The sequence below is a fragment of the Symphalangus syndactylus genome, chromosome 8, assembly GCF_028878055.3.
Source record: "Symphalangus syndactylus isolate Jambi chromosome 8, NHGRI_mSymSyn1-v2.1_pri, whole genome shotgun sequence".
Lineage (NCBI taxonomy): Eukaryota > Metazoa > Chordata > Mammalia > Primates > Hylobatidae > Symphalangus > Symphalangus syndactylus.
This window is the reverse complement of record NC_072430.2, coordinates 95,468,628-95,487,219: the sequence shown is the minus strand read 5'-3', so window position 1 is coordinate 95,487,219 and position 18,592 is coordinate 95,468,628. Positions and strand designations below refer to the sequence as shown.

The 18,592-nt window shown below is 38.2% G+C and overlaps 1 protein-coding gene across 7 annotated transcripts in view; it reads right to left on the bottom strand.

Moving 5' to 3' along the window:
* Positions 1–18,592, bottom strand: part of MYO1B (myosin IB) — a 186,327-nt gene that overhangs the window by 83,489 nt on the left and 84,246 nt on the right. For all 7 annotated transcript variants that reach the window (XM_063644835.1, XM_055290064.2, XM_055290066.2 and 4 more), the window contains exons 4-5: positions 11,632–11,726; positions 103–207 (exon numbers count right to left, since the gene is read on the bottom strand). In XM_063644835.1, coding sequence (XP_063500905.1) covers positions 103–207; positions 11,632–11,726 — 200 coding nt within the window. The remainder of the gene's footprint in view (positions 1–102; positions 208–11,631; positions 11,727–18,592) is intronic.

The following is an 18,592-nucleotide window of genomic DNA, read 5'->3' as shown; positions in this document are numbered from 1 at the left end:
TCCCTCCCAGAATACCTCCCAGCACACCAGGTACTCAAAGCACCCACATAACTCAATCTACTGTTCGAGTCACACCGACTTAATGTACATAACACATCCTACCTTCCAGGACTGGGTTGGACTGTAGAAGCTGTTCTTTAACTTGATTAACTTCTGCTCCTTTTCCACAAACAGCTGCCACATAGGACATGACAAGCTTACTGGCCTCTGTGGATGAAAATAAGCCATATTAATCAATAACACAGAAATTTAAAAAATCTTTTTGGGGAGGAGGAAATGTGGGGGAGAAGACCCACTAACAGCATTTTCAAATGTCTTTATTCCTAGAGGAGTAAATAATGTTTTGGAAACCTTTCTAAAATATTTGTGCTTTCTATTCAGTGATATGTCATTAATTCAGACATAATAAAAATTGTGCTTAAAGTTTATCACTGGGCTGTTAAAAAACTGCTTAGTAACATGACCAACAAAATATCAGAATTATCTTCTTAAAGCAATCATTTATATATAATTATTATATTATATACTGATAAGCCAAAAATAACTTGGTAACCTGGGTATCTTTACCAAACGTATTTTTAAAGTTTAAAAGACTGCTCGTCTTCAAAGATATGTTCCAAATCACAAGTTCCAAGTCGTTTGCTCAGCCAGGCACAGTGGCTCCCGCCTGTAATCCCAGCAACTTTGGGAGGCTGAGGCGGGCGGATCATGAGGTCAGGAGTTTGAGACCAGCCTGACTGATATGGTGAAACCCCGTCTTTCTAAAGTACAAAAATAAGCCGGGCATGGTGGCACGCGCCTGTAGTCCCAGCTACTTGGGAGGCTGAGGCAGAAGGAGTGCTTGAACCCGGGAGGTGGAGGTTGCAGTGAGCTGAGATTGCACCACTGCACTCCAGCCTTGGTGACAGAGCAAGACTCTGTCTCAAAAAAAATACCAAAAACCAAAAACAAAAAACTGGTTTGCTCATAATTAGACCAAATTCATTATTCTTCAACTTAATTCAAAAACTAAGCAGCTAATGTAAGGATTTAATAACAAAAAAGCGCAGCCTTTTCCAGACATGGTAGTCTTACTAGGCTTCACTAGTAACTCCGTTACTAAAGCTGCTAAAGAACAGGCCACATGAGGCAAAGGATAAAACCACCTAAAAATTTTTTAGCTCAAACTGGGGAGGTGGACAAAACATGTCTTTGGTGGTTTTATCCTTTCCCTATCAGTCCGTGTCCCCTCTCTCAGCATCTGCCTCCTAACTTCTGATTCTTTTAACACTAAGTTCCAAGGAAAGTTAATAGATATTTAAGGAAAATGAGGTCCAAAGTGGATGTGGAGCTACAGTGAGTCAGATGCAGTGAAACCACTTCCATTATCAAAAGGCTTCTCAGAGCTTTTAATACGATCGTGTGCACTGATGAACTCTAAAAAAGGATCTAGAATGCTGTGTTTCCCTAATTTATTTTCTATGGAATCTGTTTTCCATTGGGCTATCCTAATTAGTTGTTCTAATGTTCCATAACCGGGACCCAGAAAATGCTTGACTATTTTATGTTGGCAGAAGAAAACATATTCCCTGGTCTGGGTAGTTAAGGTAAGGAAACCAGTCTCTCCAAATCCTGCTTTGTCTCAAGTCTTTGCTCTACTGCCACTGTCAGTGGGCAGGTGAGCCTCCTCCAAGTTGGAGGGAGGGTCTCTCTGCCTACAGGTGTAATGAGGCAATCTTAACTGTCTCACAGGAGACCTGCAGGTGGATTCCAGTCCCATCTCCCACCATTGGGAAAATAATACACGAACAATTGGAATGCCACTTTGAGCACACTGCCCAACGTGTTCCTGAGGGCTTTTGCGCAACCTAAAAGCATCAACCAATAGGAGCCACTGAAGACCAAGAATCTATGCAGGTCACATAAAGCTCTCAAGTCCTAAGATGTCTGTTTCTGGAGTACTGGCAATACATTAAGGGGGAAGTAAACAATCTCACGGAGCACAGAACTATGGTGGGACATTAGGTACTTCTTCAATGGTTGGAGGTAACTCTCTCCAATTTGCTTCCTGGGTAATGAAAAGGAATCCAAATAGGTTATCTGGTCATCTATGTGGTTGATTTCTGCTGTCTCCCTTTAAAGACTGTAACTGAGAAACAACCATTTTTCCACCTTTGCAATACCCTTCTTTCACAGGGCACTCACTGTCCACATAACACAACCTCCAACGTTTAAAGTTCCTCAACTACATTTTCCATTATTCTCATGGTTTAACTAGAAAAAAGCTGGTGAATTATACATAGATAATCCTGTTAAACCATTTAGGCTGTCCTGAGCCATCAATTACAGACAAAGACTTTATATACTATTATATTTCATTTCACTCCTGGGGGCCACATTGCCCTCTACCCTCCAGTCCAAGGTATAGCTCTTTTCTGCTCACTTCAGGATACTTTCTAGGCTCTCTGCCTTTCAATTCAGGTGAGGCTGCCCTCCTAGCAGGTTCCTAACATCTGGTGCTATCTAGTCTCCAGCCCTGGGGCAGCTCTCTTCAATCACCCAGGCATCCAACTCTGTAGTCTGGCCTTGGAAGCAATCCCCTCCAGGCCTGCTTTCTCATGTTTCTGCTTTCTCTGTGGCATTCTTTGTTCCCCATCCCCATCTGAACTCTCACATATATTATGTATATGCTTCTTTTTTGACATAAATTTCTGGCCTATCTATCCATTGTAATACTAGGAGACTGAAAACATTTATCAGCAAAATAACTGTCTTAGACAGTGGCAAATACACAAACATACTAATGCACACACACACAAATACACACTCACACATTTTAGATGAAAAGTAAGTTTTCTTTTAGGTAAACTGACAAAAAATGTATAAAGTTTAGGTCAGGCTCTTTTGTTTATTCTGGTAATTATGGACCTTACTGTGGCTAAACGTCAAAACCTCAAAATTCAGATTCATGGCTACGTTGAGTCCTCTGAAAACCTGTTCTGGTCCGGGATGAACTTAGAGGACAACTGCTTTAGCAGGGTGGTGGTGGGGGAAATCAACCAAGAATGAGAATCTTTTGGTGGCTACTAGAATTGATTTGACCTCTCAGAGACCTTTTTAATGGCCAGAACAAGATGGGATCAAGTTCTCTCAGGGTCAAATGTGTTTGAAAATGGCACCAGGAGCAGATCTCCTGGAATTTGGGTCAGGCTTACATCACTTGGCTGTTAAAGCATATATAAACCCATAATATCTCCTGGCATATAAAGATGGATTCATTTAAACTGAAATTAAGAATCACTTTATTAACTTGAAAACCTATTTAAGCAATTCAAATAAAATTTTTAAATATAGTTTTGAGAATAAAGTTCAAGCTGTTTTAATAATTTATTTCCAAGTTGTTAAAAATATCTTCAGATTCTTAACTATTTTCAAGAATTCTACTACTGGGCTCATCTTAATAAGTCATTTTTGGAAGCTGGTATTAACAGTATTTTCTCCAAAAAAATCACACTACTTAAAAGAGACAACTCCTATAATTTTTTTTTCCTGACATAATACTTGACCTTTAACTCAAGTAGTTCATTACATAGGCACTACTTTAAAGAAATTAATAAACCAGTAAGGATGAATTACAAGGTCCAACACACTTTAAGGAACTGTTTTCATAATATTTCACCACGCTGGAAACTGGAAATAATAGTTACCTCATGAGACTTTGTGCTTCATTTTCTTTTGACTCTTTGGTGCTGAAGTTCAAATAAATTTGGATTTGTATTCAAATATTTATATACTTATACAAATCAAACCTTTACATAATAACCTCTATAATGAAAAACTGTATTTCTGAGGAGAATCAAAAATGGAGTATCATCCACCATATTTCAAAGTCTGGTTTTTGAATTATGTTGACTGTTAAATATAAGAATATTGTCATTTAAAATAGACAAAATGTAACAGCATTGTTTAGAATCAATTCTTGGTTCATCATTTTCTCTAACTCATAGATACTTTACATATAAACTTACGTACATATATATGTATATGTTTGAATGTAACTTGAATCTTAAAATTCATCAGCATCTGGACTAACAAAATATATGAAGTCTTTGGGGTCAAAATCTCTTCTCATCAGAAAATGGCAGAACATTTAGGGTTTAACACATATTCCTCACTAATGGACAAAGGGCCTGTTACAAAATACTTCTGGATCAGAATATCAAGATCAGAATTAATTTCTACAAACAATGGAAAGGAAGTATAGATGACAGTTTAAATCTGTGAGGATTTTAAAGTCCTGTACGGGTAAGAATAACTAATTGAATTCTGTATTCTCTGACACCCTGCACTGTACTGTGAATATTATGTATTATCATGTAATTATCACACAACATAGAATTATATAAATTCATATATAATAATCTTTTTAATGAAAGAAAGCATTGTGAAGTAGCGGAAGGTGAATGAGAAAGGGAAAACAATTCAATGAAAGACAATTGTGATGATGACAAAAGGATGGGAATCTCACGCCTAAGATACCTAAACCTATGTATGTTAACGGAGCAGGCGCCACATGGATTCAATCACTGCATTGGAGGAAAAAAGGCATGAGAATAGGCAAAGATTATTCTGCACTTTTTTCAGAGCTTCTAATAAATTCATCCAGGAGTAACAGGTCTCTATGGATAAATTCATAGATATAGGCAATATCATGTATGTCACATATTGATCTACAGGTCATATGGCATATAGAGAGGGCCATACATTTATTCATACACATTTATTTATCTCCTTCTTTACCTCTCTAGCTCTCTAGTTAAGACACCGAAGTTTTTCTAGGAATTGAGCTTTTGTAGGTCTGGTGGTTCGGAGCCCTACACCATAGTTTAGGGCTAAAGAGTGAATGCCTAAATCAATGAGGCCATGTTTGTGTGCAACAAAACAAGCACTCTACAGCTTGGGGAAACCACCTTTTAGCAGTCCGGAGTCTGCTGTGCTGCAAAATAACCCAGCTCCCACATATCCAAATGGATCTAACAGGCAGCAGTGAAGTGTTCCATTGTACTAAACGCATGGGCCCTGCAATGAGAGATGCAGCCTTTGCTACGAGGGAAGTCACAACTAGTGATGTTTTTATTGAAATAAGCCTGTATGTCATCCTCTTCTGAAAGAGGGCCACAAAATCTCTGATAATTTATATAAAACACACAGATGGAGAGGGGTCTTTCTCACTCAGGGGAAAAACAAAACAAAAGCTCACTACATTTTGGCCTTGACTTCACTTATCTATTCTGCTTCAATGTGGGTATTTTCAACACTGTGAAATGCTCGCCAATGTTTAGGCTACAGTAAGTCAGTGGCATCTCTGTCACTGTCCAGTTGGAGAACCACTGCAGATATATAAGGTCATTTGGGGTTTAGAACCAAAGGTCTTAATGAGCAAGGCAGGCTTCATAACTCTTCTAGCAGATGGCTGAAGAGTTCCTAGAAACTGATGTAACTGTAAAATTAGAAACCAAATAATTATGTTTCCTAATGTTGGGATCATCTTCTCAGGCCCAGAGATTTACTCTGATGTCCTTGGAAAAATGTAGTTTTGATGGTTCCCTCATATTCTGCCTCCCCGCCCCGATCAGTGCTTGAAAGGTTCTCAACAAACCATCTGTATTCATGGGAGTGAGTTGTGAGTTCAATGCCTAAAAATACTTGGGCACTTTTATGAGGTCTGATGAATTTTTTATTTAGCACAGCAGTAATGAATTAAATAGCACCCCAAAGGACTCAAAAGAGTTCATGCCTCTCCCTAAGTGCCCATGTTATATAACTCTGCAGCTTAGGAGTGTCTCCAATGTTTAAGACCAATAACATCATCATCTGCCAAGGAGGGTTTATGACCCAGTTAAGTTAATTACTTCTTACAAAATAAGCCCTCTAATACTACACGGTGGTTCTATACAAACTATTAAGTAAAGACTTTTATTGAAAGGAGATATTATATGTCAAGCACACAGCACATTCCAGGCCTTCAATAAATGTTAATCATCTTCTTTCATTTATTTACTAAAACAAAATTTTCAATAAACACATGTACACAAAAACAATTTTAGTGCATAAGATGATATGACATTTCAAAATGGCCTGGCATCCCTCTTCTGCTCAAAACTGAGATGAAACCCCCACTCCAAATTCCTTGTACAACTATATACTGAAATTTCTATATTATCTTCCATCATTTTATTTTCCTGTAAGTAATCTCCATAAAACAGAGCCTTTAAACAACATACGTATTCTTGGCTTTACTCAATTTGATAGACTAAAGACAATTAAAACCATCATAAAATATTAAGCAGTTTTTGTACCACTGCTTTAAAAAAGAAAGAAAATAGAGTAAGTCAGCAAACCACTGTATGTCTACAGTGGACTGAGAGGCAGGAGAAGCTGTTGGTTCTATAAGTGAAAAGGACTCAAGGGCTAGGTGCTACCAAGCATGTAGCTAAGTGGGTATTCAAAAAGAACCACTCTCAGGAGCAGTATCCACCTCCCGGCTCCAGGAGTCTTAGTGATAGCAGACAGCTGAAGCACCCAAGATGATAGTTCATCACGGGGTTCAAGCAGCACAGTGGCTTTAAAACAACACAAATGCTTTGAGTGACTTTTAGGCAGTGTTACTCAAAGTATGGTCCAAGGACCAGCACGACTCAAAGTTGATCAATCCACAGACTATTAACTGATCTACACATGCAAGTAGGCTTTTAAAAGTTTCTGTACTAATTTGGTTGTTTGTTTTGCCTGTTGAAACTAAAAAAAAATTAAGGTTTAAATGCTCTATTTTGTCTATTATTTCATTTTTCTAGTAATGATGAACATGAGATTTGGAACTGGTGCTTCACCGCAGATTTGAGAAGCAATGCTCTAGGGTTTCTGTTGGACCCTCCTCCAGCCTTCTCCCTGAAGCAGCACCTAATTCTATGTGCTGTAAACACAATGGCACTACCAGAGGAAAGGGTGACAAGCCCTGGGAAGCGCTGTCCATTTTCCAGCTTATGATAAAGGGCAACGGGATCCCCAGAAGGACTAAATCCAGGGAAGATGACAAGGAGAAGAGGATTTCAAGTGGTGATTTGGTCACTGAAACCAACAGAACAAATTGTCAAGCAGAAAAATATCAAGAGAAAACTATAAAAAAGAAGAATGAACTCCATTTTACTACTAGAGTTCTACCAGAGAAATAGGCTGGTATTTATTTTTTTTCCTAAGAAAAATGGATGCCAATCCTCTGAAACAGCACTAGCAACCTCCACTCAGTTTTTCAGTAAGGAAGATACATGAGCCCACCAGGAGATGGAATCTGGCTCCAGGAGGAAGTAGTAGTGTTAAGAACTCTCTGAGAAGGTGGATGTCACATACTAACATAGCTAATTAGTGGACGTGCTGTCTTCTCAGAACACATGTTCCAGAGGAGATGAAGAATTGGCCAAGACCCATCAAAACAATGACCGCAACCCACTTCTGATGACTCATTTAGGAACAAATTGATACAATTAGAACATCCTAAAAAAATCATTAGTCACAAAGAAGGCTGAGTAAAAAGCTAAAGAATGTAAGAATGAAAGAAGCTTAGGAATATTTTCTTTTCTTCTTCCAAGTGAAAATAAAAATGAAGCAATATGAAGTGAATATGTGTGCTTGTAGATAGAGTCAAATAGGATGGGGGGGGGATGGGCATGAGATACAGCATCAGTACAAATGCCTTCAGCAACGAACAGAGTTTCTAACTTGCCTTGCCACCATTTTCATTGGTCCACCTAGAGACAAACAAGAAGCTGTACGCTTCTAAGAATTAAATTCTGTTTCCTCTGAAAGAACTGGTTAGTGACATGGAAGGGGTAAAAGCATTTTCTCAAGATGCCCATGTCCTGTAAAGTTTCCCACAGGTTAACAGACAGAGACCGAGAGAGAGAGAAAGAGAGAGAGAGAGAGAGAGATTTGAACAAGCAAAGACTGGGGTCTGTAAAATAGAATTAGGGATAATCAAGAGAGAAAGGAGAGAAACCCATTAGACATTGCTACAAATAATCCTCATGAGAGATAATGGTTGGTGGCTTGTGAGTCTCCATGTGGACAAAAAGAAAAGGAAGAGAGAGCCTGGTATGAGATATATTCTAGAGCCAGAACTGACAAAATTAGGAAAGGGATTTGATATGGGAAATACAGGAAAGGAAGAAATCAAGGATAACAAACATTTCTAGTGTGATAACTAGGTTGACTAGTGGTCTCATTTATTGAGATCAGAAAGGTTGGTTATAAGAGGGTAAAGAGAGAAATCAAGAGTTCCATTTTGTACGTGCTTAGTCTGAGATGCATGTTAGACCCCCAAGTGGAGATGTCAGACAGGCAGTAAATACATAGCTGGGAGATCAGCCAAGAGGTATTTTAACTAGAAGTATAAATGTAGAACACATTAACATTATTGGAAAATAGTTGAGACTGCCTAAGGAAAAAAAAAGAGAAAGATAAAGATACCCAGAACTAAGGACATCAACTAATTTTTAGTAAGGTAGACTTATATTTTAAATGAGACCTGGCAATTTTCATACGGATCAGTCTTTGGCCCAGTCCTATTCAGTGTTTTTGTCAATTACTTAAATAAAGACAGGAGGCTGGCTCCTTGGATTAGTACATGATGTTCATTCAATTATTCAAATATGTACCGAATACCTACTGTATGGCAGGCATTAAATTAGGTAGTAGAAACACAATACAAAATCCCTCTCTTAAGAAGACATGGGAGGCTAGTTGAAGGAGACTTACCAACATGGGCAAAGTAGTGTGGCATTCGGAAAAGAATCATGTTCAAGAACTACTCTGTACCATGTTCAAGGTACAGAGATGCAGCTTAGTACAGTGGATAAAAGCAGGGACTCTATAACTACACTACCTGCATTCAAAATCCCAGCTCCACCACTTATTCACCGTCTAAGTTTTGGCAAATTGCTTAATGTTTCTGTGTTCCTGTTTTCCCATCATAAAAATTGAAATAACAAAAATACTTATCTCATACATGTCAATAAGCACACCACCCAGCACATGATAAGTGCTGAACGTGGGTTAGCTAGTATCATTATTACCCAGCAAAAAGACAGCAATCCTAAGGGAAGGGAAAGAATCAGGATTTGTCAGCTTCTCAAGAGGTTATAACAACGGACCAAAACTAATAAAAATAAACACAATATTCTGCATGTAAGTTTAAAATAATTTTGTTCATCAATAGTAGATTGAGCAGATCTGACCTAATGGAAGTTACTGTGAAAAAAAAAAAAAATCCTATAATATCTTACTTGGTTTAAAGACCAGTATGAGTCAATATATGCTTTATATTAATAGAAGCCCAGAGTCTACATTAAGAGGGATAATAGGCCAGGCACAGTGGCTCATGCCTGTAATCCTAGCACTTTGGGAGGCCAAGGTGGGTGGATCACCTGAGGTCAGGAGCTCAAGACCAGCCTGGCCAACATGGTGAAACCCCATCTCTACTAAAAATACAAAAATTAGCTGGGCGTGGTGGTGGGCACCTGTAATCCCAGCTACTTGGGAGGCTGAGGCAGGAGAATCACTTGAACCCAGGAGGTGGAGGTTGCAGTGAGCAAAGATCACGCCATTGCACTCCAGCCAGGGCTACAAGAGCGAGACTCTGTCTCAAAAAGAAAAAGAAGGATAAGAGTTTCACCACAACCAGGACCAAATCTCAAGTATTCTGTTTACTTTTTGGTATGTAATTTCATGAAGCATATTGACAAATTAGGATGTTTCCAGAACAACAGGACCAAGATAATGAGAGATCTGTAAGATCCAATTCTTCTTGTAACGTGCTCTCATAAGCACCATGTGATTTTCCTTCACTCATGTTTTGCATGTCATTTGTATGTATAGGTACATACATATGTCTATCTAAAGAGCTATTGTTTATCTCCCCTACTAAACTAAATGTGATAAGGGCAAGGACAGTGTCTATGTCCCCAATATAGTACCGTTCACTAAGTTGGTACTCAATAATTTTTTTTCTGGATGAATGAATTAAATCAATGTGTATAAAATGAGAAAATTTGAAGAAAAGGGATTTTTAGCCCTAGGAAGATAAAATGTTGACTTCAAATAACTGAGTGATTGTCCTGTAGAGGAGAAGGAAGACTAATATGGTAAAGTTCCAGATAGCAGACTGCAGACAAATGGGTAGAGGCAGAATTGAACTCTAGGTAAGGAAGAACTTTTGTTAGCTGAACTTGTACAACAAATCCAGGGGGGCGCCATTCAAAGTGGTGAGACTTCATCACTTCAAAAGGAGTTTGGCTGTCCCATGTGGAGGAGTCTACAGCAGGTGGTTTATAACTAAAATCGCTTCAAAAATATGACACCATGTTTTCTGTTACCTAAGGCTTTTACATGCCAGTCCTTTTCCCTTCATTTCTGACCACCTAGAGCCTAGAACCTGCGTAGCCCTGCAAAACAATGGTGCTCAGTGTCTCCAAAGGGCTCAAGAAAGGGGGCTGGACACATTCATCTAACCACTCTTTCTTCAGCTGCATGGGGTGCAGGGAGGAGTTACTCCTAAGGCAAGTGGAGGAAAGAGTAGGTGTAGAAGGAAAACCATTTCGATGTAGAGAGTGAGCCTTTCAAGGCACAAATCTTTCTAAGAGCTTGTGAATAAAATGGATTCAGTCAGTTGACTCAACACCTATGGTAGATTTTCTTCTCTTGATCAATGGGAACTCAAAATGTGTAAATGTGACAACTAAACAGCCATGTAGAATAGAAACATTTAAAATTCCACCTTTGAATACTAAAAGAATTGACCAATTATCAGATTCTTATCTATAAAACAAAAGCATTTACAGATGAAACTTTATGACAATACCATCTCCCTCACCATCTTCCTCCTCCACAGACTCATCAGTTCCATCAAACAAACCCACCGACAACAGCAGCTTTAACCTTTCTAAAGTTGAATTCAGAGAATGTAGCTCTTCTGAATCTTTTCTAGGTAGCTGGGCACCATCTGTAAAGTCATTTTCTCACTCAAGACCACCAATCATATGAATTGCATTTATTAAAAGCACAAGGGGAAAAAAGCATAACCCTTCCATTTGGAGGGTTGTTTTATGCAAAGCTTGCCAGGTCTAAAAAATACATATAAAAATCTCAATTCTTCAGGCTTCAGAGGAAAACTCTTGGGTAAAATGTTAGCATTTTTCTGGTACCTTCCCTCACTTTTTAGCAAAGGTAGAGGGTGTTTGTACCCTCTTAAAACCTAAATAAATTGGCATTCTTGGGGAAGCAGTTTGAATCTGTAAGAGCACACAGGTTTAATGTCTTGGGAGAAAAGTAAAAAGATCTTGCACCATCCAGAGACTGTGCTAAAAAGGTCTAGAATCCAGCACTAGACTTCATATATTGGTTGGGATCCCCTTGGATAGGCACCTTGTTTCTCTGGGGAGTCCAGAGAACATGCTGTGTTCCTAACCAGTATCCTCCTGCAGAAGCACTCTCACAGTGGCCCTGCGACAGATCTTGCTAAGGAGGCCCCACTGGTCCTCTTTGCTGTTGTCATTCTGTGCAGCATTTACCTTCTGCAGAGTTGCTTGGTAGGAGCCTTACCTGTTTTTCCTGCTCCGCTTTCCCCAGTAATGAGAATACATTGGTCCTTATCTTGATCTCGTAGGGATCTGTATGCTTCATCCGAAAGGGCAAAGCTGCAGGGGATAATGGAAAAAAATTCCTTAGAATTCAGATCATTACTATGTGTTTATCAGATGGAACTACGAGCTCCTTAAAGGGCCACTGTGATATGCTTTTGGAAAGCAAGCTATCACCTTTTATTTCCTTTGAATTCTTAAAATCCATAAATAAATAAACCCATCCTTTGTGGCACATGTTACCTTCTTCCATGTATTCTCTATTAACCAAAATAGTACTGTTTTATTGTACTCTAATGATATGCTTTATTTTTATATAAATATTTATTATTTATATAAATATATTTTCATATAAATATTTATTATTTATATAAATAAATAATTTATTTATTTATAAACCCAGCAAGATACATTTACGGGTTGTTAAACTAAAATCCAGGTAACTCAGACAAACAAGGAGAAAATGTTACACTACATGTCTAAAATTGGATAATGTTGAGATTTTTCAGGACAATACACTGAAGTTTCAATATGAGGGAAAAAAATCTTTTCAAACATTAGAAAAATACTATCAAATACCAAATAGCTGATGTTACTACAATAAGTTAAATACAGAAATACTGCCTTTACAAACAAATGAATGAAACTGTAAGATCCATCAGAGGCAAAATTGGGTTTGCCAAGGTTTTTGTCCAGCCCAAGCCTCCCAAAATTCTAACCCTGCCTTAGGATGACAAAGGGCCTCTATCAAGTAAGGCCAGGGCAGTGCTCCTGTTGCTCTTCCCCACTTCAAAATTGACTAAAGTAAATTTTGCCCCTTCTAGCTAATTGAAAAAATGATTCTGGCAATAAGACAATGTATTTAAAATAGGTAAAGTCCTCACTTCATTTATTAACAAGTATTTGTTGAGAGTCTACTATGTGGCAAGAACAAGCTGGAAGTGTAGAGACTATTAATGCTTGACCCCTTCTTTCAGGAGTTCTCCGTCAAAAGGAGAGAAAGAGACAAAGAGAAAATGGAGCCAATACATTAGGCCCAATGATAAAGGTATGTGCAAAACATGGCAGAACAAAACAGAAACCTCAAAGGGGTGGAGATTGGACTCAGAGAAATTCAAGAGGTGGAAAACTCAGTCCTAAAGAATGAATGAGCAAGACAAATGTCTTTTAGGCAAAAATAAAGGCCAAAACATCATGGAGGTGGGGTGAAGAATTATGGGCAGTTCCATGTAGCTGGAAGGCAAAGCAAAGCATAATGAAGAGAGGATAAGAGATGAGCTGGGGAGAGAGATAGGCAGGTTCCAAATGAAAAACAAAAGAGCTGATAGGAAGCTTCAGTGCAGGATGATAAACAGCGAGTAGCAAAGTCAGACAGTAATTAGAATTAATAATATCCACATTTACCATGTACCAGAACTGCCTCCAAGCTCTTTACATTTAGTCATTTTAAATCTCACAACAAGACTAGCACAAAGCAAAGGCATAACTTGCTGAGGTCCACTGCCAGTGTGACACAGCAGGGCCAGAGCTAACGCCTGCGACTGACCACTGGGATACAGCACCTCTGCATTTTGCATAGACCACAGGGTGACAAGGGTGCAGAGAGCAACCAGTCTGCAGCCAGGAGACTTGTGAAGGACTGGGATACAGGAAGAGTGTACATTTGGCCAACCAGATCACAGAGAGCTGTTCACACCAGTCAAGGACTTTGGCTTTTCTTCCAAAGGCATAAGGAACCATAAATAATGACAAATTACTGAACACCTTCGATGTGCCAGAAGCCCAGTAAAGTATCCTAGGATTCACAGTTGGATTTAATCTTCAACACAGATCTGCAAATTAAATGCTAGCCTCTTTAAAGAAACATGGTCTTAAGAGATGACATGAGAAGCCCGTGACCCCATTCTCAGAAGAGTCATAACTTGAACCCAGAAATACTGTGAATCACATTCTTCCCTCTCTCATCATGTTCTCTTACAATTATTTGCCAGCATATCTTACCTTCCAGCTGAACTACTGTGAGATCCTCAAGGATAGCCACCCCTAGTCTTATTTTGTAACCCTCATATCAGTGAGTCTGCTGCCTTGCATATAATAAGTACTGTATACTCTAAGTGCATTTGTTGAATGAATGTATGAATAAAAGAAAATGACAGAAAAAAAGTAATAAAAAGATCTTGACACCAGGGTCTTTTTTGAATAACCGCTTGTTCTAGCTTGTTCCTTTGAACAATGTGCACTGATCTCTTTCTGTCTCTCAAAGCCCTTTCAACCATTCTCTACACAACCAAAGCCTTGCTCAAGTTCCATAGCTGCTTGTGGCCTTAGCCTTCTCTCCCATTCTCTGATTCCCCAGTCTGTGCACCACTGCATAATGGGGATAGTGGAAAACAATGAACACAGAGGCAGAAAACATCTCAGACGCAATTCCCTGGGCCCTATAGATGTATCTCAACACCTACTTGACTTTGAGCAAGTCATTACCATGGCTGAACTTCAATGTCTTCATCTCCAACATGGAGAATGTAGCCACGTACTTTAGAAGATCAAATAAAAGTGCATACAATTACTTTGAAAGTTACAAAGCCCTGAATAAATGTCAGAAAATCTTTGTGTGTTATAATTAGTTATGTACACACCTTCTTATTCCCTACCAGAATACAAACTCCTCTAGGGCAGAGCCTTTCTAATTAATCTTTATGCCATGTTTATGCTACAGAGACATAAACACGAAATGTAACCGATACCAAGTCATAAATGCAGGGATGGATGAATGAGTGGATGCTCTTGAAGCAGTGGCAAAGTCCCTACTGGTGAGAGCTCCATGAAGAATGACAAACAATGGGAAATTCATTTCTTCTATGGAAAGCATAGGGAAGGAAAGCATTGCTTAGATTTTTTTTATGAGCCTTCCTCCCCTTCTGCTCCTCCAATGTTCAGACAATATTTCGAGATGCCACTTTCATTATCATCATTGGCAAGAAATGTAGGAAAACACATTACAGCAAATACAAAAGAAGTTTTCCAATATATAATACATACTCACTGAATTCTTCATGTATTGTTGAATACAGACCTTTTTCCCATGCTCCTAGGACTACAACTTTGCATTATATTTACCACTGGTTCCAAAATAATGCAAAATTACTTCAAAAATGAGTAACATATATGGCACACACAAACACACACACACACACACATACACACATATATACAAACACAAGGCTTTGGAAGATCAAATGACCCTGTTGTGAGTTCATTTTCAGTCAAAGAACCTAAGTTGAATACTTATTTTTTTCTTCTCTATCCAGGCTGAAATACTTAACTGCTGTCCTCAAAGACAGGGTCTCATTCATCTAACAGAGAGTATAATTTTAATAGAAGACAAAGGCTAAAAAGGATTTATTCTTTCAGGATTCTAGAGAGCCACTGAGTTCAAAGTGACGTGAAAATTTACCAATTAAAGTACTTAAGCACTGGAAAAATTGGCTTGTAACTACTGGCATACCCATCTCAAGCACAGTATAAATGTCATCATACTTATTTCTTATAAACACAGATCTTCAATTTCTTTTAAAAAAAAAAAAGGCGGGGGCAAAAGGGAGGGCCCCAAAGAACACGAATCCCCCTCCCAATCTTGTTCCTCTCCCTCTCTGGCAATATGAGCACGTACCCATCATCAGCTCCAACATTTGTAACTATAAACTGAAACCACATGCCAGTCTTCCAAGCCACTCTGTAATTAAGGAATCTAAATAAATCTTTAGAGAAGTCTTTAGTTAAAAACAGTTGTGACCCATATGCTTCACATTATTTTGTGACCATGTCAGCATTGTTATTTACCACACAGAGAAATGAATGGTTAATTATAATATAATGACGATAGCGTAAGGGAGTAAACACGGTTTTAGTCCTACCACATTAAGGGCATGGTTTCATCCTCTTCTTCTGTCCTCTAGTTGAGCTCTAAGAATAGGGTCAGCCTGATGTTTAAAGGCCATCTCCCCTTCATTTCCAGATCAGCTACACAGCTGTTCTTTGACAGCCAAACTTTCCCCAGCACTAAGTATGTTTCCAAACAGCTATATCTATCACTTTTAGGTTTTAGAAGTTTGGTTTGGGGCTCATCTGTTATTTTCTGTCAGGGTGGAATGCTGGGTTGCATGTTCACAATTGTCTAGCTGGTATTTATGTTCCTCTCCCATCTTATTTCTGTTCAGAGTGTTCATCAGAGTGGTTCTACTTTCATGGCCATCAGACACAATGGCAAGGATTCTTTCCCCAAAACTCCATGTTCTCCACCCTGCCATTTCCTTCCTAGGTTTGTTTCACCTCAAGCGCAAAGCAGAAAAGATGTCTGTGACACCCAAATACATCCAAAGCTTACGCTCTTTCAAACATGGCCCCATGTTTCAGCCTCTCCGGCTCTTCCCTATAGAGTTGCCTGAGAAATCATTCTCCAAAGCCAATCTAATCCATTCTGAGAACTGGTAGTTGGACCTCTCCATTAGCCAAAGTGTTTAACAGAACTAAATTTGTCTCAGGAAACTTACCTGAACTTAGATAACTATTTCTACCTTCTTATTTCAAGTCATTTTCTTCAAAAGCTCTCAAAATGGTATTCCTTTTCATTGAATCTTTAGCCCTAGAGTACTTTCAAATAACACCAGGAAATTCTCCTTCTGAATTCAACCCTCTCAAAATAGCTCAGTCTCAAAATTCCCACCTACAATTGAGATATACAAGTCTCAACTATTTATTTTCCTTACTAGCTCTGGTTTAGTCCTAAAACTGGGTGTTTCTAAACTAACCCCCCAAAAAGTGTTTTTTAAAAATGCCTAACCTCCATGTGCTTCCCCAATTCTAACTTCACACTAAGCCCAGTCAGGATTGAGGTGGTCCATAAGGACATGGAAGAGAAGGAAAAGGAGAAAGGGAATTATGTATGGTGTGTTTTGCATGGAAACCTTGAGTTTTCTTAAGGAGAGGCATGACGCTGGCCTTCCTTATATCTTTATATCTATAATTGTCTCATATTCTTAATTCAGAAACATTTGCCCAATTGGAAAATATCCCCAAGTTGATATTTTGATATCACTGTCAAGTTAGTGTTATGCCCTTCCACCAGACATTCATCTTATCACATCTTAAGGTAAAACTTTAGGGAAAATAAGTCTTTATAGTTATTTGTACCTTTATCCTGGAAAGCTTCACTGCAGTCTTGTCCTATGCCAGTATAAGCATGGTAATTTAATTTATGTACACATTACAGTTACCCCTGCTAGCCACAACACTGGTAAACATTCCTAAATAGTTCAAGCTTCAGGGCAAGAAAAGGTAGAAAAGCCTTTCAAAATAAATGACAATGGGCAGAGTGTGCACTATGCAGTAAAAAGAAAACAATGTGAAAACAAACATAACAGATGGGACTAGGGGGAGATGGATGGATTTAGGTAAATATACCTAAATGGTTGGAAGGCTTCTACATTTCACATAAAGTGGGAAAATGTTAACTCTATATGGATTCTAAAAAGTTAAGGTATATTATAATCCCTAGAACAACCCATGAAGAACTATAGCCAAAATAACTAAAAAGTAAATGGAATTATATGAATAAAAAATTCAAATAATCCAAAAGAAGCCAAGAATAGGGGAACAAAAAACAAAGAAACAAAAAAAGAGGGAAGAAACAGAAATAAATAATTGAATGACAAATTAAATCTAACCATGTCAAAAATTACATTAAATGTCAGTGGACAAAATACTCCAATTAAAAGGCAGAGAATGTAAGAATGAATATAAAAAGACTCAACTATATGCGCCTACAGGAATGACATTTAAAACATAAAATCATAGATAGGTTGAAAGGAAATAAAATAGAAAAAGACATACCATACAACAACAACTTATTTTTTTTAAGGCATTGTACTTTTATTTTTATACATCTAATCTCAAAGAAGTCCCTAGCTGCCATCCCAATATAACAAAGATGCTATGCCATAGCATGACAGATGGCAGAATGCAGGTGAAAATTATCTTAGAAAATGAGCTACAATCATTTTTTCTAAGACTGTTTTATCGACATGTAATTTTCTAATTTCATTTACATTCTTATATCCTAAACATAAGTGGCCGTGTTGCTTTCCTTTGGCTACATAACCAGAAAAGGATTGTTTTTACTGGCTGCAAAACAAAAATAATATCATCAAGATAAATCATTTTAAGATGACATCTGTTTTAGAATGACAACAGTAAAGCATCAAATAAAGCTCGAAAGTCAGGCTTTAAAATAAGATGTGATGAATATGCATTTTAGTTTCTTCTTCCTTTAGAATCATACTTGTTTTCAAAACACAGATCTCACAATATTTTTGTGAAATTTCACAGATTACCCAGGTCAGCCTCAACATATACCACGTTTCACATTTTTTAAAATGGGTCACTGAAAAATATACTTTAATATTGGCAGTCAAATGTAACCACTAAGGAGGAAAATCATACTATCTGAATGTTACGTGTATATAAAATGGTTCCACATGTGTTACGATGTTTTAACAACTAGAAATCCCTGTGTAAGACACCTTCAAAACAGAGCAACTCCATCTTGAATAGGGACTGGGTAAAATAAAGCTGGGACCTATTGGGCTGCATTCCCAAAAGGTTAGGCATTCTTAGTCACGGGATGAGATAAGAGGTCAGCACAAGATACAAGTCATAAAGACCCTGCTGATAAAATAGTATGTGGTTAAAAAAAAGCTGGCCAAAACTCACCAAAACCAAGATGGCAATGAAAGAGACCTCTGGTCCTCCTCACTGCTCATTACACACTAATTATAATGCATTAGCATGCTAAAAGATACTCCCACCAGCACCATGACAATCTACAAATGCTATGGCAACATCTGGAAGTTACCCTACATGGT